General features: G+C 34.8%; 1 protein-coding gene across 2 annotated transcripts; it reads left to right on the plus strand.

Moving 5' to 3' along the window:
- YIPF7 (Yip1 domain family member 7) lies at positions 1 to 27,651 on the plus strand. 2 transcript variants are annotated; one of them, XM_088789937.1, is made up of 6 exons: positions 1 to 137; positions 1,519 to 1,635; positions 8,843 to 9,001; positions 19,873 to 20,020; positions 23,822 to 24,003; positions 26,732 to 27,651. In XM_088789937.1, exons 2-6 carry the CDS (start codon positions 1,520 to 1,522, stop codon positions 26,892 to 26,894), a joined length of 768 nt encoding a protein of 255 aa, XP_088646063.1. In that variant the 5' UTR covers positions 1 to 137; position 1,519; the 3' UTR covers positions 26,895 to 27,651. The 2 variants fall into 2 exon arrangements, 1 of the variants encoding a protein (XP_088646063.1); XR_012493738.2 differs by lacking the exons at positions 23,822 to 24,003; positions 26,732 to 27,651 and having other exon boundaries at positions 8,843 to 9,199; positions 19,875 to 19,998.
- The last annotated feature ends 298 nt before the right edge of the window (positions 27,652 to 27,949 follow it).

A 27,949-nucleotide genomic window follows, 5' to 3' on the forward strand; every position in this document is an offset into this window, starting at 1 on the left:
CATCTGTTCAGTGTCAGAGTACAAATTTAGAAACATATAAAGCCTGCGGGGTCATCTTTTCATGAACTGATTTGTTACAAATTCCTCAAGTAAACCTACATTTGTTGGAGGATCTTTTCACATAAAATAATATAAAGGTATGTGTCTGATTCTCCTAAGAAACTCTCCTTTTAAACAAAATTTAAAGCTGGGTTATGTAAGGACTCTAATACTGATAGTCATAGTACATAAAGCTTTGCATGTTATGAAAACTTACTATATTCTTCAATGAAATTATTCTCAGTGCTTTATGATAATGTTTTAGTGGACTGACAATGTTATGCTATTACTTTTTAAATTCTTTAAACTATAACTTGTTAAAAGATTTAATATTATCCTAGTCCTGATTTTTAGTTTGCATAATTTATAGCTGTTTTATGCACATTACTAATGAAAAATCTTGATTTATTAAATCAGGTGTATGAATGACTGCATCTAATTTTAGAAAAGCCTTCTGTATTTTTACTGAACTGAGAAAATTTTATATATTTGGTAATTGTTACTTGACTATTTCTGATTAATGAGGCTCTTAGCGCTAAGGCTGTTATGCAATTTCATTTGAAATTTACTACAAAGATATTCCATAGAGTATTATAATTATATGGATTATTCCTAGTGATTTTAAAATTTATTCTTTTGAAATAAAAAAAGGTTTTCAAAGGAAAACAAAGATTAAAATTGAGTTGAATAACCATATCTGTCCCATTGGAAAGGTTCTCTACTCCATTCTCAAATTTTCATCCAAAGAGTCACCATTACCTTGCTGTTACTTTCCTCCTCCACCTTTTCCTCCTCTCAAATCTTTCTTCTTCCATCTGTTATTCCTATTCATTAGGTCTAAATAAAGTTCATGCACTCCACTCCTCAAAGTAAGTAGAAACTATGTAGTGTGCATAGAAAGACAAACTATTCCCTTAGCAGCCATAAGCCTTTTTCACTCTGACTCAGCCGACAAGGAGTGGTGAGCCTGTTAGCACACTTTAAAGCTCCAGGAAAATTCAAACTTAAGTGGTATTATTATTATCATCCTCAGCCATTTGCCTTCTGGCTTTGCAACAAAAATATATATATATAAATGTAAAATTTTTAAATGTAAATTATCCCCTACAAGTAATAATTAAAATAAGGAACTAACATTGTTTAAGAGAAAACCTTCTAGATGTGTACCAAGCCTTAAACTGCTGAGAATAAGGCATTTGGGGAAGGATGTTAGTTCTTTCAGATCAATTAAAGTTAATTTGTCAAGGTCATAGTCCTAGTGAGTGAAAATTGCAGAAAAGTTAATTGAGGATGCACATTTTGTAAATGACTTTGTAGCATACATTTCCACATCCTTCCCACAATACTTGATCCCATGCAAAGAATATCCTGTTCTCTAATAGGAATCCAGCCATAATCACATTGTCGATCATTGTAATATCTCAAAAGAAGTTTTATTGACTGAAAAACTTCTCAGTAAAAAGCACTGTTATTTTTCAGGATGTCAAACCTGGGGCAATTTGATCCTGATTTTTACCAATCTAATTATACCATTGATAATCAGGAGGAGAGTTGTAATGATTCTACTGCCTATGGAAATCTTTATGGATCTAGAAAGTAAGTACTTCATATTGGGAAAATATGTTCTCATTTTTTTAAAAAAAAGTCATAATATTATGGCAAGGGGTTCCAGGTAGGATGTGCCCAAGAAGAAATGTTAGGAGTGGGCAGAAAAAGGAAGTCATATCTGCATGAATCCCCTTGATCACCTCAGACCCATTTATAGGTGAAGGGCTTGTCTCCTCTTTTCAAAATATCACTTAGCAGGGAGCCTGAATACAGGGACCGGACGTACAGGAAGTCTATTCTTTTACCTGATATTTTCTGGGACACTGCTTGAAAAACTGATTTTCTTCAACTTGACTAATATTTATTGAATGTTTGTTGTATCAGGAATTAAGGTGGGCACTATAATACAAAGATAAGAAATTCATAATCTTTTTTTTTTTAATTTAATTTTATTAAATTTATTGGGGTGACAATTGTTAGTAAAATTACATAGATTTCAGGTGTACAATTCTGTATTACATCATCTATAAATCCCATTGTGTGTTCATCACCCAGAGTCAGTTCTCCTTCCATCACCATATATTCGATCCCCCTTACCCTCATCTCCCACCCCCCACCCCCCTTTTACCACGCAAAATTTAAGAATTTATGTTGGAGACGTGGCCAATTAAATATGCAATTATAATACAACGTAAAAATCCTAAATGGAATCAAGATAAACATACTTCAGAATGTGTTAGTTATTTCAGTTGACAGTTCAACTTGAGTTGAAAATAAATAAAAATGATTAAGGTTTAGTATTTACCCTTTACTAGTGCCCAAAATAGGGCATTTAGAGTGAGAAGAATTTATTTCACGTTCTGGTTCTAGCATTTGTTCTTTGTGACATTGGGAAAGACTTGACTTTGCTGAGTGTCTTAATTGAGAAATAAGGACATTAACAATACCCACTTCAGGAAATTGTCACGAATAACAATTGTGGTAATGTGTAGGAAAGTGTGTGTTAAAATAAAACCACTATATATGTTATTTATTTGTATAATTATAACTTGTAAAAGTAATTGATTGTTGTCTAAAGTCACTTAAAGTTATATTTGTTTATACAGTTATTTATTTGGATTGTTTTGTGTGTGGAGGGCAGTTTAGATGAACTATGAAAAGGGACAGGCCTTTCAATTTTCATAATAACTAACATTATGAGTTAGAAACTGTTCTGAATTTTATATAAATTAACTCATTGGATCCTCAAACAAGCTGAGATAAGTACTGTTATTATCCTATTGACATATGAGAAAGAACGGACCTAGAGAAATGAAGAAATTTTTCAAAGTCACACAAGTAGTAAGAAATAGGGTTAGGATTTTAGCCCAAGGTTGATTAGGCCCATAACTGGAATGGATGTATAGTTTATTGTAAAATAAAGACATGTTTTAGAGTAAAATGGGTGCTATTAATTATAATGTCGATAAAATCGAAATAAGCTGGACAAAGTGGGATGTATGATCTGATCACTGACATATAACCATATAACAAATATTTCAAATGTATTAATTCTTGAAGTTGATTTTTCTAAACACAGATAAGTACCTTGAAAGCTCCAGATAGAAGGAAGACAGAATACAGGCAGTGGGGACTCTTCTGTTCCAACTATGCCCAGGAAAATTTGGACATCATTTGGACATCACTGGCTGAGCACTCCTACAGACACAGGCAGATAGATGCTGCTTTCACACACTGCTTCCTGACTACTCCTGGTGAACCACTGCTATAAGGCAACAGGGAGAGGCATTGATATATAATGTATGGACCAATAACTGTAAAAGTTAAATGTCTGGAATTTTACCTTATTCATACCCCTATTCTATATGCCCACATCAATCAAGCTACCATAAGGATTTTTTAAAGTGAAAAACTATCTATCTAAGGATTATCACTGGGCACATTTAATTTTTTTTTAATATTATTAAAAGATGAGGCGAAAAGGATGAGATTGTATAGAATTGGCTCACTGTAGAATCCAACAACTGAAAGAGAACTTTATTTTATTCCACTGATGATTTATCTATATCTTGGAAGGTCAAGAAAAAATATAAAAGTGTTTGAAGCAGAGGGAGTAGTTTGAGCATTGAGATATTACAGGATAGCACCTTAAGGTACATAATCCACAATGAGAGCTATCTGAAAGGATTTTCAGCTGTCCTTTTGTTTTATTGAAAGGAAGCAGTCACCTTGAACTTCTGTTTCTTTTCTCCCTTCTCTGCTGCACATGGGATAAGCACCTGGGCAGAATCTGCAATCTACATTTTCAGATGATAGTAAACTAAACTAAAATGGCCAATAAGAAAGAGACAAACATTTTCCTTAAGCAGGAACTCATGGATCCTGCCCCTCCCCATCCCCCCTTTATTTTCTTTTTCCATTTGATGTGCATACCAACATTGCCGATAAATCAAGATGACAAAGAGACAGAAATCAATATAACCAGAATGAGGAAAACTCTTGATTATATTGTATCAGAGTAATGGCCTAGCCTACTTCAGATGCTTAGCATTTAAATCCAAGTCCTAATTTGGACGTTGTAACATTTACATTCTATCCCATACTGCAAGTCTCAGGAATTAGAAAAGGGCATATTAGCTGTGGTAATTTTATGAGGTTTACAGAAAACATAGACTCAGGTCAATGATTTACTAGTGTACATCAAACAAACTCCAGAGATTTGACCTTTTATTCATTCAGTGAATAGTTCAATTAAATACACCCCAAGTCAGAATAATATGCTAATCATCCTGGCAAAAGACAGGAATCCAGAGGGTAGTTATAATCAATCAGTCTCTCTGTGTCTCTGTCCCTTTCTGCCCCCACCTCCTCTTCCCAACATAGGGGAGCTTGTCTTAAAAAGCTTGTTTGGCTCAGTGGCATACTAATCTGAAAGCCGGTTGGGGTGCTTACTGAGACAATGAAGACATATTTAAAAACAAGTTTTCTTATTTTAGCATGAACAAGAAGGAGCTTGCTCATTTTAAAAAGCAACGATCCAGCCATTCAGGGGGACATTGTTTCCCATCACTGGTAGGCAGTCAGCAAGGCTACATTTTCCCAATTTTTGAAATGGGAAATCTATTCAAATTATTTAGAAAAAAGAAATAGGTGTTTCTGCAAAAAGGTGACAACTGGATAGGTCTTCTTTGAATGTGAGGAGTACATTCGAATAGGACTTAACAGACCGATACTGAATCATCATGTTTTAGAATCCCCAGGCCTGATCTTTCTCTCGTGTTGCAAACACAGCTAATGGTTCTGTCAATAGCACATAGTCCTGCGTACTCGCTGTACCAGCCAGGATCTGGGAATGTTACACAAGCTAACTCCCCCAGCTACCATTCCCTAAACCACTCTACCATCGAACAGATTCTATATGAAATGTTCTTACCAAGGACACTTAAAATGTCTGATGTTACCGGCTCAACTAGAGACTCACACAGAAAAATTTTTTCTGGGAGTTCAGACTAAACTTTTTAGCCAGCAGGATTTTGTGCTGTAGACCTGTCATCTTGTTGTCTTACGCTGTTTCAGTTGATGGTGTTGCAAATTCTGAAACCCTCTTTAGTCTCGTGTTCCTGGAGGAGTACAATATTGCCTGATTGTGTGAAATACATGTATACTTGTATATGAGTCCAAATGTAGAGTTAGACTTACAATGAAGGGGACTTATTTGATAGTACATTTCTTGTCATCTAATTTATACTCTAACTGTCCATAAAAAACTAGGAGTGAGCTCAGGCCTGAATTCCCCCAGGGTCAGACTCACAGGAAAGCAACATCAGTTGACCATCATGATCAAAGCCCAAAACTACAGTTTAAAAAAAACAAAGGCTCTAATAAACTTTGTAGCTAGTGATTATGTGATGGGGCACAGAAAACTGTGTGCAGCAAATGTATCTGTAACCACTGAAATTATAACTGAGTCTTCTGACATTGACTTTCTGTATTTGCACTGGAAGATGAGTGTTGTTAAGTTCTGTTGATTCAGAAATAGTCCAAATTTTTTTCCCAGCTGGAGACTATGCCTTATCTTAACACAATATCATGTAAGTAAAAACCAGCCTCTGGGGGCTAGTTAGAACATTATAACCCCAGGTATGGGTGGTGAAAAGGGAATATTGAAGAATTGGTGAGCATAGAGTGGGTTTTTGTGTGAATCAGGTGGGTAGCCATTACTTCATGGCTCAGAGACAAAAATTCTGGCATGACTATAGGGGAGATGCTTCTGGTAGGAAAATACACAGATGTTGTTGAAGTCCCTTTGGGTGTTCCAGGAAAACCAGAAATGGGAAAACGCTAAAGATGATCAGTCTAGAAAGGATACAAATTCTTGGCCTCTATGTTTCCTTTGAGAAAGTGGCAGACTGTGAGACAACTATTACAAATACAGGAGATGCCATTCCAGGGTATGTGGAAAATGTTCAGAATGCTTTAGTGTATATCTCAGGAAGAAAAAAGCACACAAATACTTAGCTAATGCTTATGAATCACTTTTTGTGTGGCCAACACTATTCTAAGTGTTTTGCTTGTTTTAACTGATTAAATTCACAACCTTAGGTGTTCTATTATCCTCATTTTACTGATGAGAAACTGAAGTATAGAATGTGAGGTAATTTTCCTAAGATAAAACTGGGATTTGAACCCAGTCAGTCTGATTCCAGAGGCTGTTTGTTAATCACTACACCAGGTTTAGGATAAATCCTACCATTGGACTACCATTACAAGTAGAAATGTAACTCCAGAGTTGCGAAGCAAAAGAAGGGAAATATGACCAAGAACGTTACCACTTGTTCTAAAGGAGACTTTTGCAGTCACCTCACAATTGCCTGAAGTGATAAGTGTATCAATGTGATTCAGGCAATTGCCTTTAATAGGTTACTAATTCATAGACTTAACAGAACAATTAGTTAAGTGTCCAGTCCCATTTCCCCTGACTTTGTTTTTCATGAAAGGATACTGTAGGCTTGAAAGATGTCTAAAACTATTATATAAGCGAATGTCATTGGCACCGTTATTCAGAATAGGAGCTGTCTAGTAAAAAAAGATAACACCAGGAGACATGGGACTAAGTGAAAATTCAAGATATATGGTTAAAATTGTGGCTGTTCATAGTCATTTTCAGAGAAAGGACTAAAACATAAGAACTAGGTATTTACAGTGTTTTCTGGGTGGGACTGTGGATTAATAATGTGATTATTTTGCTATTGCTTAGGTTTTGTTCATTGAGATGTAATGTTAAATGTTATGGCCAACATGTACAAAATCAAAGTTACGAGGTAAAAAAAGAGAAAATTTTAATTTAGGCTGTACTAGAAGATGATCATGGTCATTTCTATAGGTAAAGGATTCTGAGGTCTTCTTCATAGAACAGAGTTTAAAATTTTATTTTCTTAAATAAGTGGTGGGGAGATTTGAATATTATGCCTTCATTGTGTAATATTAAGGACAAGAGAGGCCAAGCTCCTGATGAACAACTTTTGCTGGAAGAAGTAGCAGAGAGGGGTGGAAAAAAGAGAAAAGGATAGGATTTGGCTGGTAAATCTTTTCTTCTATAAAAATGTGTTTTTCTCTTGGGGCAAGGGAGCAAGTAGGTACCCATATTAAATCCCCCTCATGTACAGAGATCGTTTCGCATGGAGTAACTGAATGTTATATGTTTTCTCAAGTCTGCTTATTAGCACTTGGGCATAGATTTTGTTGAGGCCAAGACAATGTGTCAATGAAATAGTCTTGTTTAGATACTGATCTATTCAGTCATCTCTGTTAGCCCCTTTTATTCTTCTAGACATGGTTACATTAAAAAAAGTGCATATCTAGGGGGAGCTTTATCAACCACCAAGCCATTGATATTCTTATTTATAATTCGTTTTTACTAGTACTTTTGATAGTGGGCATACTTTGTTGAAAAAAAAAAAAAAAGATTAGGAATATGCCAGATAGTTAAATTGAATAATAACAGTAATCAGCATATATGCTGTGGGGGATTCAAGAAGAATTACATCAGATCCCTGCTCTCAATGAGCTTGTGGCTGAGTTAGTGAATGATTAGAGGTATGTCTCTTTCTATCGCATAGCTTTATTTTTCAGAAGAGGTTATTTTCTCTGTCAGGTTTACTCATATAAGGGAGGGTGAATGTTATTCTTAGACTTCATATTAAGATTAATATTGGAAGGAGTGTATGAATAGTCATTTTGTAAGTATTTTAACATAAAGAGATCACAGAGCTACAAAGTTGAGAATACGAGACTGTATTTTTAGCTTAGTTTGGCTTAAGGGGCTTTGATGAAAGAAACTTAAACATGTTAATAAGGACAACTTATGTTTCTTCCCCATCCATCAGGCAAAAACAATTACAAATGATCAAATAACCTCACACTCCTTTTTCTTTCTTCCTTTCTCTAGCTTTCGCAAGAAATTATTTACTACAATTGTTCTTCTCCAACCTTCTCACACAAATGGTGAAATAAAAAAACAAAATCATGGTCAAGGAAGTATAGAAACATCATGTTTGCGCAAAACTAAATTGCATATTTCAAAAGAGGGACAGTATAGCTGGCAAGGCTATAGCTAGGTACTCAAAGATAATTCAATTGGCAATAATTGTCTGGGAATGGCCAGAGCTAGAAAGTCTATTTGTTTATGGACAACAGTCGGTTTATGTATTTGTTTTTTCCTATGAATTGGCTAGACTATTAAAATTGTGATTTTCACTTGCTGCTTCCACACATTTATAAGAACCATCATGTTTGGTTATTGCCCCTGAAAATCAGTGAATAAGCAGCGTGTGGAAGAAGCAGAGTGCTGCTCAGACAAGTTCAGTTTAGAGTCCAGCACCTGCACTGTTCTGTGACACTGGGGAAATCATTCAGTCTCCGTGAACCTCTATTTTTTTTTCTGTAAAATGGGACTAAAACTACAGTTTTTACCTTACTGAGTTTTAATTACATGAGAAAATGTGAGAAAAAAGTGTCCGGCACATTGCACATAATAAATAAATACTAGTAGGTATGGATCGTTTTTCTAGAAGTCTTTTCATGACCAGTGACTTCACTTTTTGACTAAGATAAAGTTTAAGCAAGTTATTTCTTTCATGCTTAAATATTCATAAACCTAGGATAATTCACGAAAGAAAAGTTGTAGTTTCCTTCCTTGATTTGTCATGATGTCCCTTTCTGAGGTGTATAAATACCAGTATTTTCCTTTCTCTAGACAGCAAGCCGGTGAGCAGCCTCAGCCTGCCTTTGTCCCACCCGAGATGCTCATGTCATCAGGTTACGCCGGACAAGTGTTTCAACCAGGATCCAACCCAGATTGTTATTCACAATCTCCTTACATTGACAGTTTTGATGAAGAGCCTCCTTTGCTAGAAGATAAGTTAAGGAAGTGCTATTAATGTGTGTACAGCTCGAAGAATAATAGCAATAATCAGCACTTAATGTGTGCTGTCAGCATGCTGCATATAGTATTTTATGTGTGATTGTTCCACACATAAACAAGTCTGCCGATTCAAGACACTTAAACCAGTGGAAGTCTGTTGCATGTTTGTGTGTGGGAGATTGGACATAGGTATGTGCTATTGATGTGTTTTTGCTGCAATTATTAAATGTTCCTTCACTGTTTCTTCAATTTGGACTCCCTGGCCATGTCTAGACAACCGCGAAGATGTCTTTTGGAAAAGTGTTTATATCAAAGTGACCCCCACTTCTCACCCCAGCTAATGAAGCTTCTTCACAACAGCCTATTGTATTTTCTGCACTATTTGCTTGGGAGTAAAGGGGGTAGTTTCTGAACTTGTTTTGTTATTGTTGTTGTCGTGGAGACAAGCCTGGCTCCCATGAGTTGGTTTTCTTTCCTGGCTCATTGAACCCTCTAATCTCAGCTAGGTATGGCTAACTGGGGAGTAAATAGCACTGCTGCTGACAAGGAAACCCAGAGACCCGTGCAGTTGAAGGTCCTTAGGGTATTTCAGGGATGTCCTGTCCCTTAATATATATAAATATTTCAAATATGTTTTCCTAGATTGTGTTTGTCATCTAATTTGCTTATGAGACGTTAGGACATGTAACAATTTTAATATTTATGTTTTCAACTCCACAATATTTTCCTTGATAACTTTTCTTTCCAACTGTTCTCTTATTTATTCTCTCCAGCTCTAGATACTGCTCATATCTCCTTATAGATTTGTAAATTTTTTAATTATCTTTTTGTTTTGCATTTGAATTTTTTTATTTGTTTCATTTTTCATTATTTTTAATTTTTATTAAATTTATTGAGGTGACATTGTTCAGTAAAATTACATACATTTCAAGAGTACAATTCTATAATATTAATACATCATCTATATATCACATTGTGTGTTCACCACCCAGAGTCAGTTCTCCTTCCATCACCTTATATTTGACCCCCTTTTACCCTCTTTACCACCCCTCCTCCCAACTTACCCTCTGGTAACCACTAAACTGTTGTCTGTGTCAATGAGGTTTTGTTTCTTTGTCTTGTTCATTTGTTGCTTTCAGTTTTATATGCCATGTATGAGTGAAGTCATGTGGTTCTTGACTTTTTCTGTCTGATTTATTTCGCTTAGCATGATAATCTCAAGATCCATCCATGTTATCTCAAATGGCAGTATTTCATCTTTTCTTATCGCCGAGTAGTATTCCGTTGTGTATATGTACCACATCTTCTATATCCAATCATCTATCAAAGGACACTTGGTGGTTTCCATGTCTTGACCACCGTGAATAATGTTGCAGTGAACATAGGGGTACGTATATCTTTACGGATAAATGTTTTCAGGTTTTTAGGATAGATACCCAGGAGAGGGATTGCTGGGTTATATGGTAATTCTATTCTTAATTTTTTTGAGGAATCTCCATACTGTTTTCTATAGTGGCTGTACCAATTTACATTCTCACCAAGAGTGTATGAGAGTTCCTTTTTCTCCACAGCCTCTCCAAAACTTATTATTTGTCTTGTTTCTGATAGCCATTCTAACTGGTATGAGGTGATATCTCATTGTGGTTTTGATTTACATTTCCCTACTAGCTAGTGAAGTTGAGCATTTTTTCATGTATCTGTTGTATGTCTTCTTGGGAGAAGTGTCAGTTCAGATCCTCTGCCCATTTTTTACTACATTGTTTTTTTTGTTGTTGTTGTTGAGTTGTATGGGTTCTTTATATATTTTGGATATTAACCCCTTATCAGAAGTGTTGTTTGCAAATAACTTTTCCCATTCAGTCGGTTGCCTCTTTGTTTTGTTGATGGTTTCTTTTGCTGTGTGGAAGATTTTTTGTTTATGATATAGTCCTATTCATTATTTTTGCTTTTACTTCCCTTGTCTTTAAGGTCAAATTCATAAAATCCTCTCTGAACTCAAGGTCCATTAGTTTAGTACCTATGCTTTCTTCTATATAATTTATTGTCTCAGGTCTTATGTTTAGGTCTTTGATCCATTTTGAATTAATTTTGGCATATGGTAAGAAACAGCAATCTAGTGTTTTTCTTTTGCACATGGCTTTCCAATTTTCCCAGCACCATTCATTGAAAATGGTTTCTTCTTTTTCATTGTATGTTTTTGGTTCCTTTGTCAAAGCTTGTTTGCCCATATATATGGGGGTTTATTTCTGGGTTCTCAATTCTAGTCCATTGGTCTGTGTATCTGTTTTACTACCAATACCATGCTGTTTTGATTATTGTCACTTTGTAGTATAATTTGAGGTCAAGGAGTGTGACACCTCCAGTCTTGTTCTTTTTTTTTAGAATGGCTTTAGTTATTCAGGGTCTTTTGTGATTCCATACAAATCTGATGATTTTTCTGTTCTATTATTTTAAAAACTGCCATTGTGATTTTGATGGGAATTGTGTTAAATCTGTATATTGCTTTGGGTCTTATGGCCATTTTAACTATGTTCATTCTTCCAGTCCATGAGCATAGAATATCTTTCCATTTCTTTGTGTCTTCTTCAATTTCTTTTAGTAATGTCTTTTAGTTTTCAGTATATAGGAACTTCACATCCTTTATTAAGTTTATTCCTGAGTATTTTGTTCTTTTTGTTGCAATTGCAAAATCAATTGTTTTGTTTTTTTTCTTTTTTTCCCCCTGAAATTTCATTGTTTGTATATAGGAATGCAATGAATTTTGGTACATTGACTTTGTGTCCTACAATTTTACTGTATTTATTTATTGTTTCTAATGGTTTTTGGTGGAGTCTTTAGTGTTTTCTATATAAAGAATCATGTCATCTGCAAAAAGTGACAATTTAACTTCTTCATTCCCAACTTGGATGCCTTTTATTTCTTTCTCTTTTCGGATTGCTCTGAGTAGGACTTCCAATACTATGTTGAGTATCAGTGGAGAGAAGGGGCATCCCTGTCTTTTTCCTGATCTTACAGGAAAAGCTTTCAGTTTTTCACCATTAAATATGATATTAGCTGAGGGTTTTTTGTATAGGATCTTTATTATGTTGACGTACTTTCCTTCTGTATTCATCATTGATAATCATAAATGGATCTTGTGTCTTGTCAAATGCTTTTTCTGCATTTATTGATATGATCTATGATTTTTATTTATTTTTTTATGTGGTGTATCACATTAATCAATTTGCCTACGTCTAACCACCCTTGTGCCACTGGAATGAACCCCACTTGATCGTGATGGATAATCTTTTTAATGTATCAAATTGTATTTAATTTGCTAGTATTTTGTTTAGCATTTTTGAATCTGTACTCATCAGAGATATTGGTCTGTAGTTTTCCTTTTTGTGTGTGATCCTTACCAGGTTTTGGTATCAGGGTAATGCTGGCCTCATAAACTGAGTTAGGAAGTATTACTTCTTCAATTTTTTGGAAGAGTTTGAGGAAGATAGGTATTAAATCATCTTTGAATGTTTGGTAGAATTCACTAGTGAACCTTTCTGGTTCTGGACTTTTGCTTTTGGGAAGATTTTTGATGATTGTTTCAATTTACTTGCTGTTGATTGGTCTATTTAGATTTTCCAGTTCTTCATGATTCAGTCTAGGAAGGTTATACATTTCTAAGAATTTGTCCATTTCTTCTAGATTATTGAATCTGGTGGCATATAATTTTGCATAGTATTCATGTATGACCCTTTGTATTTCTGTGGTATCTGTCGTAGCTTGTCCTCTTTCATTTCTGATTTTGTTTATTTGTGTCTTTTCTCTGTTTTCCTCAGTGAGGCTAGCCAGGGTTTTTTCAATTTTATTTATCTTTTCAAAGTACCAGCTCTTTATTGCATTAATTTTTCCTATTGTCTTTTTGTTCTGTATTTCGTTTAATTTTGCTCTAAATTTATTTTTTCCTTCCTTCTGCTATTATTTTTATTATTAGTATTATATATTTTGGTGCTCAATGATTGGGAGCATGGGTATTGATAACTTTTATGTCTTCTTGTTATATTGTGCCCTTTATGATTATGAAATGTCCATCGTTGTCTCTTGTTACCTTTTTTATCCTGAAGTCTGTTACGTCAGATTTAAGTATGACTACAGCTGCGTTTCTCTGAATGTCATTTGCCTGGAGTATTGATTTCTACCCTTTCACTTTGAGTCTTTATTTTTCCTTGCAGCTGAGATGTGTCTCTTGAAAGCAGTGTGTAGTTGTGTTTTGTTTTTTGATTCAATCTGCTACTCTGTGTCTTTTTATTGATGAGTTCAGTCTGTTTACACTTAGGTGATTATTGATATAAGGATTTCCTATAGTCATTTATCTTGTTTTCTAGTAACACAGTGTCTCCATTGTTTTTTTGCCTTTGTATTTCTTTCTGTTATTTTAGTTTGGTGGTATCCTATGATGTTTTCTTCTGTTTCCTCTTTTTTTATATTATATGTCTCAGTTCTGGATATTTTTGAGTGGTTACCACTAAGTTTATGTAAAAGAAAGTTTCATATATACAGTAGTCCTTTTTCTTCAGCATGCATCTTAGCTCCATTCCCCTTTGCAAGTTCTGACCCTTACCCCTCCCTTTTTATGTTTTTGTTGTCACAAATTATCCCTATTTATGCTGTGAGTTCATTTCTGAATGGCAGTAGCAAATTGTCTTCTCTTTTTCTTTTTTTTAAATGTTTTTATCTCCTTTACCCTTTATATTATATTCAAGTGTATATTGCCTTATTCTGTGTAAGGGTTGCCATTTCCTTCTTCTGTCTATCAGTCATCTTTCTCATCATTTTTTGTCTTTTTGTCTTTTTGTTTCAAGTAGAATAACCTCCTTCAGTATTTCCTGTAATGCACGACTTGTGGTGGAAAATTCCTCAGCTTCAGTATATCTGGAAAGGTCTTTATTACTTCTTCATATCTAAAGGATAAGTTTTCTTGATATATTATTCATAGCTGATGATTTTTCTCTTTTAGTAGTTTGAATATTTGACTTTACTCCCTCCTAGCTTGTAGTTTCTGCTGAAAAATCTGCTGATAATCTAATGAGCTTTCCTTTGTAGGTTACTGTCTTCTTTTCCCTGGTTGCCTTGAGAATTATTTCTTTGTCATTCATTTTTGACAGTTTCAGTATAATGCGCCTTGCGGAAAGCCTTTTAGGATTGAGATAATGAGGTGTTCTGTTTGCTTCTTGGATTTGAGGATCCAACTCTTTCCATAGGTTTGGGAAGTTCTCGTCCATTATTTGAATAGCCTCTCTGTGCCCTTCTCCTTCTCTTCTCCTAACGGTATACTCATAATTCTTATACTGCTCTTTCTGATGGAGTCAGAGAGTTCTTGAAGAGTTCTTTTATTTCTTTTGACTCTCAAGTCTCTCTTCTTCCATTTGCATCTTTCCAAATTCCTGTCTTCGGTATCACTAATTCTTTCCTACATCTGGTCAGCTTTATTTCCTAAGCTCGCTATTTCATTCTTTATCTCTTTTATTGAGTTCTTCATCTCCAGAATTTCTATTTGGTTCTTTTAAAAAATTTACATCTCTCTGGTAAAAGTATTCATTTTATTGATTGATTTTATTTCTGAGATCATTAAACTGCTTATCTGTGTTTTCTTGCATCTTGTTGAGCTTTTTTTGGAATTGCAATCTTGAATTCTGTCATATAAGTCACGTATTTCCATGTATTTAAGTTTATTTTCTTGATATTTTTCATTTTATTTCTGAGCTGCCTTATTACCTTAGTTATTCATGACAACTGTTGGGTTACTTCTCTCCCTAGGCATCTACAGGAATGAATTCTGCAGTAAGTTGATATGAAGAGGTCTTTTTTTTGTTTTCCAGTAGGTAGCGCTGGAACGTGTTCAGCTTCTCTCGGTGGAAGCTTCCCCGGGGAGGTTGGCATCTCCTCTGTGACCAGGTCCCCTCAGTCTCAGGGCACCACCCCTACGGGAAGATGAGGTAGGCAATGGGGTTCTGAGCCTCTGAAATCCCAGTGCTGCACTGCCCTGCAGCCACATGCAGAGCTATGCTCCTCAGTAGCCCTGGGTGACTCTGCTGGGATTAGCTGTGACACGTTGGGATAGGATGGGCTGCGAGAGGCTTCTAATGTGTTTGTGTTTTTGTTCTTCAAGTAATGGCGACTGCCAGACCACAGCTGCCTCACCCCTCTATCTCCTCCCTTGTCACTGGAATTAGCCACAGTGTGTGTCTGCCACTCAGGAACAGTCTCTCCCATTCTCAGGGCTGTGGATATTCTATTCTTTAACCTGACACTGCTGCAGTTTCTTCTGGGGCCTACTGCTAGCACTGGGAGGGTGGGGGGAGGAGGACAGGCTCCATGGCTTTACTTTCTTCCTGGCAGTGAGGGCTGTTAGACCTCAGTTCTCACCTTTCTATATTCAGTCTTTGCCTCAAGGCTTCTGCCTCCCACCCCCATGGCTGGATTCAGCTATATTATATGCTGATTGCTCAGGAATGCTTGGGGCCACAGAGTGCACCTGCAGTCTAAAACCTCCCCTTTCCAGGACTGCAGTGAGTTCCAGGCTGCATCCACGTCCCGCTACCCTGGCTCTGCACTTCTGCCTTCTCTCTTCCCCTGTTCCCCCCATGCCTTCACCGTCAGATGTTTTGAAGTACGGATCTCTCAGACGTGTTTTTGTGTTGCACAGGGAGTCCTTTGTGAAATTATAATTGTTCAGCTTGTAACTTCCAGGGGAAAGAACAAGGGGACCCCTCATGCCACCAAGTTTCTGATGCCTGATGTATTTAAATTTTTAACTCATTGGAAATTATTTTAGGTTAGTATGTGAAATAGGGATTTAAATTTATTTACTTAAAGATTAAGCATTTTTCTTACAACATTTATTGAAAACAATTATTTTCTACTTATCTGAAATGTCTCTATTGTGGTATATTAAACTGTAATATATCTTTCCCTAAAGTCTTCTTAAGTTTGAGTAGGAAATATACTAGATTTTCCCTCCCTCTTTATACAGCTCAGAGAAAATTCCTAGGTTATTTTTTCCCCTTTGTTATTATCCCTACCAAATGTATACTATAAGAAGACAGTATTTATTAATATAATTTTGCATTCTGAATCTACGAAATTTCTAGGTTCTGATCTAATACGTTCTTTAGCTGGTTGACATTGTGAAAGTCTCAAGCTTCATCTGTCTAAAATATATGAAACAGCCATAGGCAAAATTTCTAGGATAAGATGATAAATGACATTTGTTAGTTTTTATTGAGTGTATACCAAAACAGCGTATAAAATTACAAAGCTATAATAATTAACATCCGTTGGGCAAAAACATGTTATTTGAAATAGTGCTGGTTTATTCCTTAAATACATTGTCTAAAAGACTTGTTTGGTTTTATTTAAGAATGATAGCTTCTGCTATTTGATAATGTACAACCAAGGTTAACAACTGCACCTTGAAGAATAATAGTCAATTTAAGTTTGTCAGACCAGAAAAATTACCATGATATTTGGCATTTATATTTGTAATGTAGCCTGATGTTTATATTTGTAAGGCCAATACCACAATTTGCATAGAAAACAAAAATATTAATTCATTTTGTAGCATTTATATCATATACTTTATTACCACTAGATGACAGCAAAACAATAAATTTTGCATTCAAATTTCACAGTAGTTTCATTTTTAATTTTGTACAATAAGGTGTTATATTAGGTTATCTACAATTAATAAATACTTATAATCTCATTTACAAACCTTGTGATGAATTTGAAAACAGAATGTTATGGAGATTTATTTTGGTAGAAAATAATGTAAGTCCTTTTTCTTATGAAAATAGTAGGTCTTATGTTCATTCACTGTTTTATGATTCAGTGTTGAAACGTGTAGAAGTTAATTATGTCATAAAATAAATGGTTCAAATCAGTAATAATATCTCATAAAACACTTTTCATCTGAGTTACTCAGGAACAGTTGTGCTTTTTGAGGAAAACAATGTTTTGAATTAAAGGCCACTTTATTGTAAACACTGAAAACATATTGTTAACATAAATGTCTAAATTGAAAATAAAGTTTAAAAGCAGCATAAGTCTCAGGGGAAATTAATTTAAACTACAAAATTTTCAGTTTTTAAAAATCTGCTATTTTAAAAACTACATTGGACAATCTAACCTAATTTTAAACTTGGTAAACTGCTCATTTCCTCCAAAGTGTACGTTCATTAAGAAATATATAAATACACTGGAAAAATAAAAAGTATGTGACATGGAAGTTAAAATGTAAATGATTTGCTTGCTAATAATTTAACCAGGAAAATTCTTTCTTTTCAAACTTTGGATAACAATTGTCAATCTGAATGTGAAACGAGTAAAAGAATAACACTTTCTGTCCTAGTCTAAATCAACTTCTGGCTGAGCTGAAAATGTCTAGGTCCTTGTTAAAGCAAGGCCCCTCTATGTCACAGCGATCCTTAAAAGTCCATCTGGTCTTCTGTGTATAGAATGTCAGCTTTGCAAGGCATTTGGGTGATATTAGCCACTGTAAAATAAGTTGACCCTTTATTTTACCAAAAACGGTCACTAAGTCCTGGGAAGGAAAGTTGAATGCCACATACAGGTGACTTAGGGAGACAGCCCTTTACATGGGAGAATGGCACTCAATTAAAAAAAATACAACCATTATGACATTAGATGCACATTTACTTGATTAAAAGCATGGGCTCTGTTTTAGTTTTTGGTTTTTTTAAATCAATCTCTTCCTGTTTCCCCTATTCCCAGCCCCTGGCAAACACTTCTCTACTCTGTTTCTATGAGTTTGACTTTTTTTTTTTTTTTTTTACCACATAGAAGAGTGATACCATGGAATACTTGTATTTATTAGCATAATGCCCTCAAGGTCCATCCCTGTTGTTGCAAATGGAAAGATTTCCTTCTCTCTCAAGGCTGAATAATATATCACTGTATACCTACCACATCTTTATCTATTCATGCCTTGAGGGGCATTTAGGTTGTTTCCATGTCTTGGCTATTGTGAAAAATACTGCACTGAAACATGGGAGTCCAGCTATCTCTTTGAGATCCTGTTTTCATTTTCTTTGGATATATACCCAAAAGTAGGATTTTTTTTTTTTTTAATTTTTGAGGAAATTTCATACTGTTTTCCATAGTGGCTGTACCAATTAACATTCTCACCAACAGTGCACGAGGCTTCCTTTTTCTCCACATCCTCACCAACACTTGTTACTTCTTGTCTTTTTGATGATAGCCATTCAAACAGGAGTGAGGTGATAGCTCATTGTGGTTTTGATTTGCATTTACCTGATGATTAATTATGTTGAGCATTTTTTCATGTACCTATTGGCCATTTGTATTTCTTCTTTGGAGAAATGTCTATTCAGTTCCTCTGCCCATTCTTAAGTTGGATTTTTTTTAATTTTTTTTTTTAAAGCCTGAGTTCTTGAGTGAGATTCTCCAGTGTTAAAACCTGGATTTTCTATTATTATCTCTCTGACTTTGGACAACTTACTTAGTCTCTCAAAACCTCAGCCATCTGATGCTCAAAATAGTAAAATAACAGAACTAGCTTCATTGTGTGTAAGACCAAAGCATGTAAGTAAATTTTGTAGAGCTCACAGTAAAATTCAGTAAAAACATTCAGTAAAAAACAACAACATTCAACTCTTTTTAGTTGAAATGCTTTTACTTTACAGTAGTTTAGCTACAATTTTTCCTAACATCTACCTCACTCTTATTCAAATTTAAAATGATAGAAGAAGGGTAGCCAGCTTGATTACTGGTTTCTAAACAGTGAAGTCATGTTCTTTCCTGTTTTTTGAGCGTTCCTTTTTTCTACTCAAGATACATCTTAAAGTGTTTAGGAGTGGTGAGAAAAGAAACAGATGTGTTGTCAGTATTTATTTCTATTCAGTGGATGTCAAATGTGTGAGATTGTTTGTATACTTGAAACCTATGTAATTTTACTAACCATGGTCACCCCAATAAATTTTAATTAAAAAACAAAAGATGTAAGAGGAGCAGAATCTAACAGAAGGGTTTGTGAGTTGGCAGTCAGAATTTAGAAAATAAAGCATTGGAGAAAAAAATTAGAAATGTCTAAATGAGTTTGGACTCACGCACACTGAGCCCCACTGATTTTGTGTATTTATTCTACCACCACTCATAAAAGCGAACGGTTAACTTGTCTCAAGATTTTAATCTTTGAATACACAGGCTGAACCACATAGAGCATTTAACTGATTAAAATATGCACGCACATCGTGCCTGCTCTTACTGGATGAAAGGTCCATCCCGTTTCTCCTCGGTGGAGTTTCAGGCAGTTGGCATAGAATTGCTCTCCTCAGCAGGCAGGGTGGAAGTAAAACCCCAGACCTTGGCTAAAATATCTTTAATTTAGATAATTCTGCTAAGTGAAAAATTAATCTTTGTTTGATAAGACATTTCAAAAGAGTTAGCAATGAAATTTGTAGAAAAATGAAATATCTAAATGGGCACTAGGATGGGGATTGTGGTCAGTTAGCTACCATTTTACCTTTTTTTTTTTTGACTGTAGACTGTGCGTTTCTCAATTTTCAGCTCGGTTTTAAGCTTGTATTTGATGCACAAGTGGGGGAAAGTTTTCCATGATGGAATTATTTCTCTAAAATGTTTCTTCTAGCTCATTGTTTGTTAACAATCTATTTTTATTTATTTATTTATGGTTCCTATGTATTACACAAAACTTTAGATTTCTGAAGGTATAGCAATCAGATTAAAATGCTACGTAATTAATCAGACATGTTACCTTTAATTAAAGAATATTGCTTGTGTTTATATTTCTATATTTATATTAGCTTCTTTTTCTCTCTTTTTGCAGAACTTGGAATTAATTTTGATCACATATGGGAAAAAACCTTGACAGTGTTAAACCCACTGAAGCCAGCAGATGGCAGCATTATGAATGAAACCGACCTCGCTGGGCCCGTCCTGTTCTGCGTGGCGCTGGGAGCCACTCTGCTCCTGGTAATGGACTGCAGCAAGCATCAGATTTTAATGTGTAATGTTTCCTGTGTCATATTTGCAGAGATCTTTGTAAATGCAGAAGACAGTATATCACTTTATGAAGTGAAAATTGTTCGTTTAATACATAACTACATTTTTTGTGGGGAGGTGGGTTGAGTGAGACATATAATGGAACTATAGTTACAAAAAAAGAAACTGCCACCCTGGCATTACAAGATAAAAAATATAAATTTAAATAAAATTTAAAAACTCAAACCACCAGATCAGATTTTCAACGAGCAGGAGATCATTTATGTCTTTCGTGTTATTAAGAAAAGACTGTCAATCTGCAATAATTGAAAGAACACATGGATTTGAAAAATATAAGGCTTAAATTTTATTTCGTGCTTTATGTAAAATATGTATTGTGACACTGGACAAATGCTTTCTCTTTGTTCATCATATTTTTACTAGGTTGTATCTCTAGAGTATTTCTAATATTCTGTGAGGTATGAGATTGGTCTCCTTGTTTCTGGTTAGGCTACTATGGGTAAATTAATAACATGATTCAATCAATATGTCTTCCCTATTATTGTATTTATTTATTTATTTATTTATTTTATGAAGACTTCCGCCCTCTCCCAACTTCACCATTTGTCTTGTGTATGTGTCTCTTTCATTATTTATATCTGGGAGTAATTATATTAAAAGACACACAGTTTTTTAAAAAACATATTTCTACCTAAGTTTAAAAGACATTCTAGCTCATAGTTTAGAAAAAAAATGTTTCATTACAAAGGAAGAAAAAGAAGAAATGAGAAAAGGTCTATGATTTTACACCAAGGTTGGAAAGATAATACATTAAAAACAGAGGATGAAAAATATGGTCCAGCCAGTCTGGAAAGTATAGTTTCATAAGGTGCAAAGTGATAAAGTTGGCAGGAGAAATAATACAGGAAATTAAAGGATCTGGGGCTTTTCCACGTCTCCATTTTACAGCTCTCCACTTCCCATAGTCGTTTTTTCCCCAGTATAACTGCAATTTTCAAAAGTAGCTATAAAATGTATTTGTAACTAAATACGTTTTCACTTTTTATTTATTAATCACTTAATACCAATATCAAAATACTGATAACAGTCTAGTTTCTCCAAAATAATGTGGTAAATATTCACATCATATGTATCCTGTACAATAGTATGTACTCATGGCATCTTCTTCCTTTGAACTAGTACAACAAATGCAAATACTTTGAAATCAAACACTATATCAACTGGAGTTTTAATTTAGTCTCTACTCTCTCTTCTGTCTTTGTCACAGTAATTTGATAACTTTAGATTAAGCTGCTAAGTAACACCATGTCAATTAATCAAATAGTCTGAAACAATCAATTTAATATATTAACTCATCTTTCTTTTTCAAGTAATTTGTTATATAACAGCTGTTTGTTTTCCTGTAGAAAACATTACTGTTACCATGTCCTAAAGGAAAGCATTAATCCCATTAAGATCTTTTTGGGGAACATAATATTAGTTGGAATTATTTAAATGTCCTTTCTTTTAAGTACAAAGCAATGTAGGCAAAGAACTCAACTGGGAGTGATAAAATCACATCTCCCCCTAACTTTGCTTCTAGGTGTGATCTTGAATCTTTTGTTTCCTATTTCTAGGACTAAATTTTGAAGACAATAAAGAGGTTTATTTAAGTAGATCTTAAGGTTCCTTTCAGTTCAGAAATTTGGGGGATAATGTGAAACTGCATATTTTATGAAACTTTTTAGGCAAACATTATCACTTCAATTTTACCATTAGATGTGTTTACTTCAGAATTGATTATGATACATGTAGAGCAATTAAGATAAAAAGAGAAAGAAAAACCTGGATATTAATGAAGCCATATTTAACTCAGAATCCATTTGAAACTAAGTTATCCTTGCCCTGGATATCTAGAATTAAAATGTAAAGGATGATATTTATGGGCTGGCATATACATGTACTAAAAAAAAAAAAAACTAAATCCAGAAACACTAACCAAATCTGTTCATTATCTCTAGAGGTGGAAGACTCATAGTGACGTTGTCATCTTTATGATTTATGTTGACCGAAAACCTTTTACTGGATTTTCTTCATGTTGAGGAAAGCAAACCAAAAGAATAGCATCAAACACATTTTCAGCATTGCAGCTCTCCCTACTCAGAATTATCCCATCCAATTAGAAATTAAGTAGAATGTTTCTCTAATATATGAAAGTGATTTGAAATTGTCACTGTTTTCCAAGTGGAGCAAACCTATCCAATGAAGCAGTGCATGACTGATTTGTTTCTTTTAGCATGTCCATTAGGATCATTGGCATTATTTCACAAAATAGCCATCAAATGCAGAAAATATTCAATGAGAACTTACGGCTAATGCAGGAGAGAATCTGCCAGCATGGCCCAGGGACACAGAAAAAGACCTTAGTAGAGACCAAGCTCCCCAACTGCAGAGGAAGAAGAATTGAAAATAGCTGGACAATTTTGATCAATAAAATGGTCATGACATTTTCCATTATGTTTAATTAATCACAAGATAAATATCTCTTTCTTCTTTAAGAGATAAGAACTTCATGGAAAACAACAATGGAGAAGAAAAATGATAGCTAAAAAGCTCTCTCTGAATCCATTTACCAGATCCTTCTTTGTTTTTGTATAATACCCATGAGAGCCAGAGTCAGCTTATCCAACCTTCATCTAGAATTTCTAATCAACTTAATGTAAATATAAAAGCTAAATGCATTCTTTACTGGAGTTTTGGCATCCTCAGGTAGCAAACGTTAAAATATCCCCTGTTAAATTAATAGTAGACTGTGACTTCCCCTGGAAGGGTTTAATGGAGTTACTTCAGCTACTCGACCCTAGTGCTTCATGGGTGATAGCTATTTTTATGAGTTCTCAGAAGATCAGTGTTGTGTCCTGAACACTACTGACTTCCTGTAACGATATCTCTTTTATGATTCATTATCAGGTGGTTGATATAAATCAGCTTTTCAGAAGGTGTATTCAGTTAAACTGGCAATAGACATTATAAGAACAAAATTTTCTGTGGTCAAATAAGTTTGGGATATATTGAGTTGAAGAAAGTTAAATAAGTCCCATTATTTTAGGACATGTTAGAGCTCCTGTACTAGATGTCAAGGACCTAAAGTTTAGAGCTAGAATGTCTGGGTTGAAAGCCGAGCTTCACCACTTAGCATTATTTTACCTTGGGTAAGTTACTTAACCTTTCTGCACCTTAGATTCTTCCTGTGTAAAATTGGTTTAATAATGGTACCTATCTCATAAGATTGTTGTATGGATGAAATAACTTAATAGATGTGAAATGCTCAGAATAGGATCTAACATAGTAAATCCTATAGATGTTTACTAATATTACTAACATGCCTTGTAACTTTCCAAGACTGAATTGGAATATTTTTCATTAATGTATTCATTCATTTAATTATTCAACAAATATGGGGAGAAAATATATTCTTACTTATGCTGTGTACCCCTAATAGGCAATCTATGACAAAAAAAAAAGTAAACCTAGAACTAGTTCATCTTGTCTGGAACATGCTTGTGTTATCCCAAGTATAGTCGGGGTGTTAGCTTTCAGGACCCAAATTCATGTAGCCAGTGTTTTTTCCAGAACTCCCAGTCTCCTGATAATTGTACGTATTACAAAGATACAGAACAGCATTAGGTTGAGCAGATTGACTGACTCTAAAATGCCCTCTGATGTATTGGCATTCTGATTTCCTCCTGATGTTTGTTTTGTGTTCAAACTGTTTTCTTCTCATTGTTTCAGGCAGGAAAAGTTCAGTTTGGTTATGTGTATGGCATGAGTGCCATTGGCTGCCTAGGGATTCACACGTTACTAAACTTGATGAGCTCATCAGGGGTGTCCTGCGGCTGCGTGGCCAGTGTGCTGGGATACTGCCTGCTCCCCATGGTCATCCTGTCCAGCGGTGCCATCTTCTTTTCACTGCAGTAAGTGCCTGTGTGTGCTAACTGACCCCATGTGTGCAATCATTGCTGAGTCTTGCCACATCAGTGCAGCAGTTAACCTCTTTCTGATCATTTTGGTAGTGGAATTGGGGAAACCAATGACCATGACAAGCTACACACAAATTCAGGAAAGTAGGTCAGTTTTGACACAGATGCTGTTTCTATTTCGATGATTTAAAAAAGAAATTAAGCCAAACAATCTTTAAAACTGGCCCTTTGTTAGTTGTCACATTCTTCAATATGAACTATTGTCATGGGTAATACAACAACTCCGGAAAATGCACTTGTTTGATTTTGGAAAAGTAAGTGCCTGGTGAACGCTGACAAATTGCCTCAGCTCCCAGGCACTCTGTCTTCTAGGCGGGAAGCAACTATTCTTTCTCAGCTGGGCTCCATGCAGTGCCAAATTCCCAGGAACCCTGATGAGTATATTATGCTAGAGAACTTTATGGCATATATGCTCAGTCAATATATATTTCTTTTTTACTTCCTGGGAAGTTAGTATTTGCAATTCAAAACTATTAATAAGGATCCAGTAGCTATGTTTCTGTCAGGCATTTCCCCAGGGCATATGCATATCACAACTACTTTGGTAGGGAGACCAAGTAATTACACAGTCCTTTGTCACCTACCATGCTCAGACCCTAATTAGAAATAAACATTTGCCATCAGTACTCATTCTTCCACATCCAAAGGAGGCGTAATTTGCATTTTTTTCTTGGATGATCCATATTTTAGGTTATTAACCCTACATTGGATAAGATATTATATTAAGAATTCCCCATTGCTGAAGAAAGACATTTTAGAAAAACCTTTAATATTTTTATTTAGATACAATATCATATAATTTTTTGATAGCATTATTGAGAATGTCTTAGTTCTCATTCTTTTTTTTAATCAAAATAGGACATGCTTTTTTTATTTTTAATATGGCCTCATTTTTAAAATAATATTCTTGAAAATAACTTGAGCAAACTCTTATTTTATCAGCGAGTGCTCCTCAACATTAAAAAAAGAGTAATACAACAGAAAATGGATACCTAAAATGTACAAATAAAGTGTGAATTATAGGTATATTTATTGAGTCTTATCCGTGGAAAAATTCCACCTTTTGTATATCATGTTCTTTAACAAGCTGTTCCATTAACTGTTGTTTGGTACTAACATTTGACAAGTTAATACAAAGTTCATTTCTACAACTTCTATTTTGTCAAATGCTTTTGCCAAAGAATACCATAATGATTTATCATTTAAAAATTCTAAGTTTTAAACATTATTTCAGCAAAGTTGAGATTTGGGGCATTTTAAATGACTTCAGATTATCAGGAGAAGAAAATAAAAATTAAACTCTTGGATTTTGAGAATCCTCAGAAGTCTTGACCTTTTTTCATTAGATTTTCATTCTGAAATTATAAAGGATGATTTAGAAATCCTTAAATTATATTAAAGGGGAATAAACTGACCCTTAAGACCTTACACTTAAATTGCCCTTTCAGGCATGTTACTATGCCATTCAGATTAATCATATATAATTTACATTTTTGTTCACAAAGACCTATAAATTAAATACTCTAGAAATTATTCTTAATAGATATTAATCAAACCAACGAATATAATATTTACTAGAGTGCTTTTTAAATATTTTTGGTTTATTTATAATCTAAGGCATTATAAGCTATATTGTAGTTTTCACTTGTTTTGCTTTGGTTCAATTATTAAACGTAGGTATTGCTGCCATTGTCACAAATAATAATCATCATTTTCAACTTCAAGTTCAGCCAGGATCAAGTAAGACAGTGTAGTTTGATGGTGAGAAGAACAGCTAATAAGAGTTAGGAGATTTTGACCAATGTCCACTCTACTATGCAGTTTTTGTCAAGTCTCTTCCTTGCTTTATTGCTAGGAATGAGATATATCCTGAGATCTCTCCTAGCTCTTATGTCATATTTTCCTAAATAATGCATTCTGCTTTGCACATAAGAAAAATTCATTTCCCACACCTCCTTTTTTCTTCCCAAGGTGGTTAGACTTAACTACCTTATTTCTCCATTTTTTCTTAAAGAACCAATTGCCTCCACCGTTAATTCTTGAAGATACTAATTTGAACAAATCCATTTCAGTTTTCTAAAAAAATCCACACATACACATATACAAGGGATCTTCCGTGATGAAGTGGGAGGAACACATGCCTGTGCCTTCCTGTGCCGTGGGCTCCCTCCTTGAGCTGTTAGGCTTTGCTGTATCAGACAAAACCCTGGGAAAGTGGGCTTGGGAGCAGTGGGGACTAGGCACCCTACTGGAGTGAAAAGCCAGTTCTCTTGCTGCTTATACCGTGGGTAAATCTAGGAAGAAAGTGTTGAGGGGGGAAAAAAATCTGTATCTATAAAAGAAGTTTCTATACAGAGTTTATGTAAAATAATTTTGGGAGTCGTGATTTGAATGTTGACATATGAGAGTAACTGCAAATGAATTCTTTTGTTTCTATTCATTCGAGTTTTTCTGATGTATGGAATATTTAGCTTCTGATGGTGAATTTGACTCAAATATTTTCTAACTGGACAAGGCCTTTGAGTTCACATGGTTCCTAACCCTTGTTTTACAAATGGAGAAAGTAGTTGGATTGTACAGAGGATATTTCAGTGGCAGCTCTGATTTACTAATCTCTGTTTCTACTGAGGTAAGGTAATCCTCTCTTTTGTCATTGCTATAGAGGCACAATTGGAACCGTGTTGGCACTGGTCATCATTGGCTGGTGCAGCCTCTCAGCTTCCAAAATCTTCATTTCGGCCTTGGACATGGAAGGACAACAGCTTCTCATTGCCTATCCTTGTGCCTTACTTTATGGACTTTTTGCCCTCCTAACTGTTTTCTGAAGAATATTTGAGATGGCATTACAAGATTCTATTTGCTGTTCAGAGTGTTCTGGAAATGTATTAGCATTCAAATTTGGTAATGTGATTTCTGTATTATTGCTGCTGAGAGAATAACAACAGAAAGACAAAATAGCACTTAAGGATGATGCCCTAATAGCATGCTTGCTTTGAATGATGTTTTGCTTTTCGGTTTGGTGCATTAAAACTTTTAACATACTTTAAAATAAAAGAGAGAAAGTTGTTATATTGATGGTCCCTGCTTTTCTCAATAGATGTATTTCTGAGAAATTGCAAGTAAGTAAAATCCTATGCTGACTGGATAAATAGTTAGCCTTTTGAATAACTTCATGACGACTCAAGCTGTGTGCATGTAGTTAAAAGTCACACACCTTTGGAGAATTGCAGGGGTGGGTTATATAGGGTTTCATTTACCTGAGATTCAAATAACCTTTTGTCTTTCAGTTCACTTACTTTGGTAACAGTTGTTTGGTCTCATTTGGACAATGCAACAACTCATCACATTTTCAAGCCCTCACTTCCTTCTTACTTGGTTTAGATGCCATGGTCCATTACTATAATGTTTCCTCTACATATATCCTCAGTAACCCTGCCATTTGTTCCCTCAAAAGATGAACGTGAGTAGAGGAAATTCCACTTGTTTCACTTTAATTATGTTACTGCGTCTTATAATGGTTCCTCATACTACCTTTTGAATCCTACTACATTACCCTATTAAATTTGCTTTTACACTTTCTGAGATGATTATGTTAAACCATTTCTTCACTGCTCAAATATCCAATATTCCTTCCTTATTTCTTACTGTTAATTGATGACCTTTCTTCTTATTTTATTGAAAAATGGAAACATCCAGAAGAAAAATGCTTTATATTTCCACCACCAGATTCTACCAACCTACATGGATCTTTATAATACAACGTTGGACAATTAAGTTCTCGAACGGATCCTAGAAAAAGTGCTACATAACTCATTGCTGAATATCACTATGGTCAACTTCGATGTACTCCCCTTGGGAAGCTATGCACCAATGCCAGCAC

Source organism: Rhinolophus sinicus, chromosome 1 (genome assembly GCF_057876585.1).
Source record: "Rhinolophus sinicus isolate RSI-liver-muscle chromosome 1, RSI-T2T, whole genome shotgun sequence".
NCBI lineage: Eukaryota > Metazoa > Chordata > Mammalia > Chiroptera > Rhinolophidae > Rhinolophus > Rhinolophus sinicus.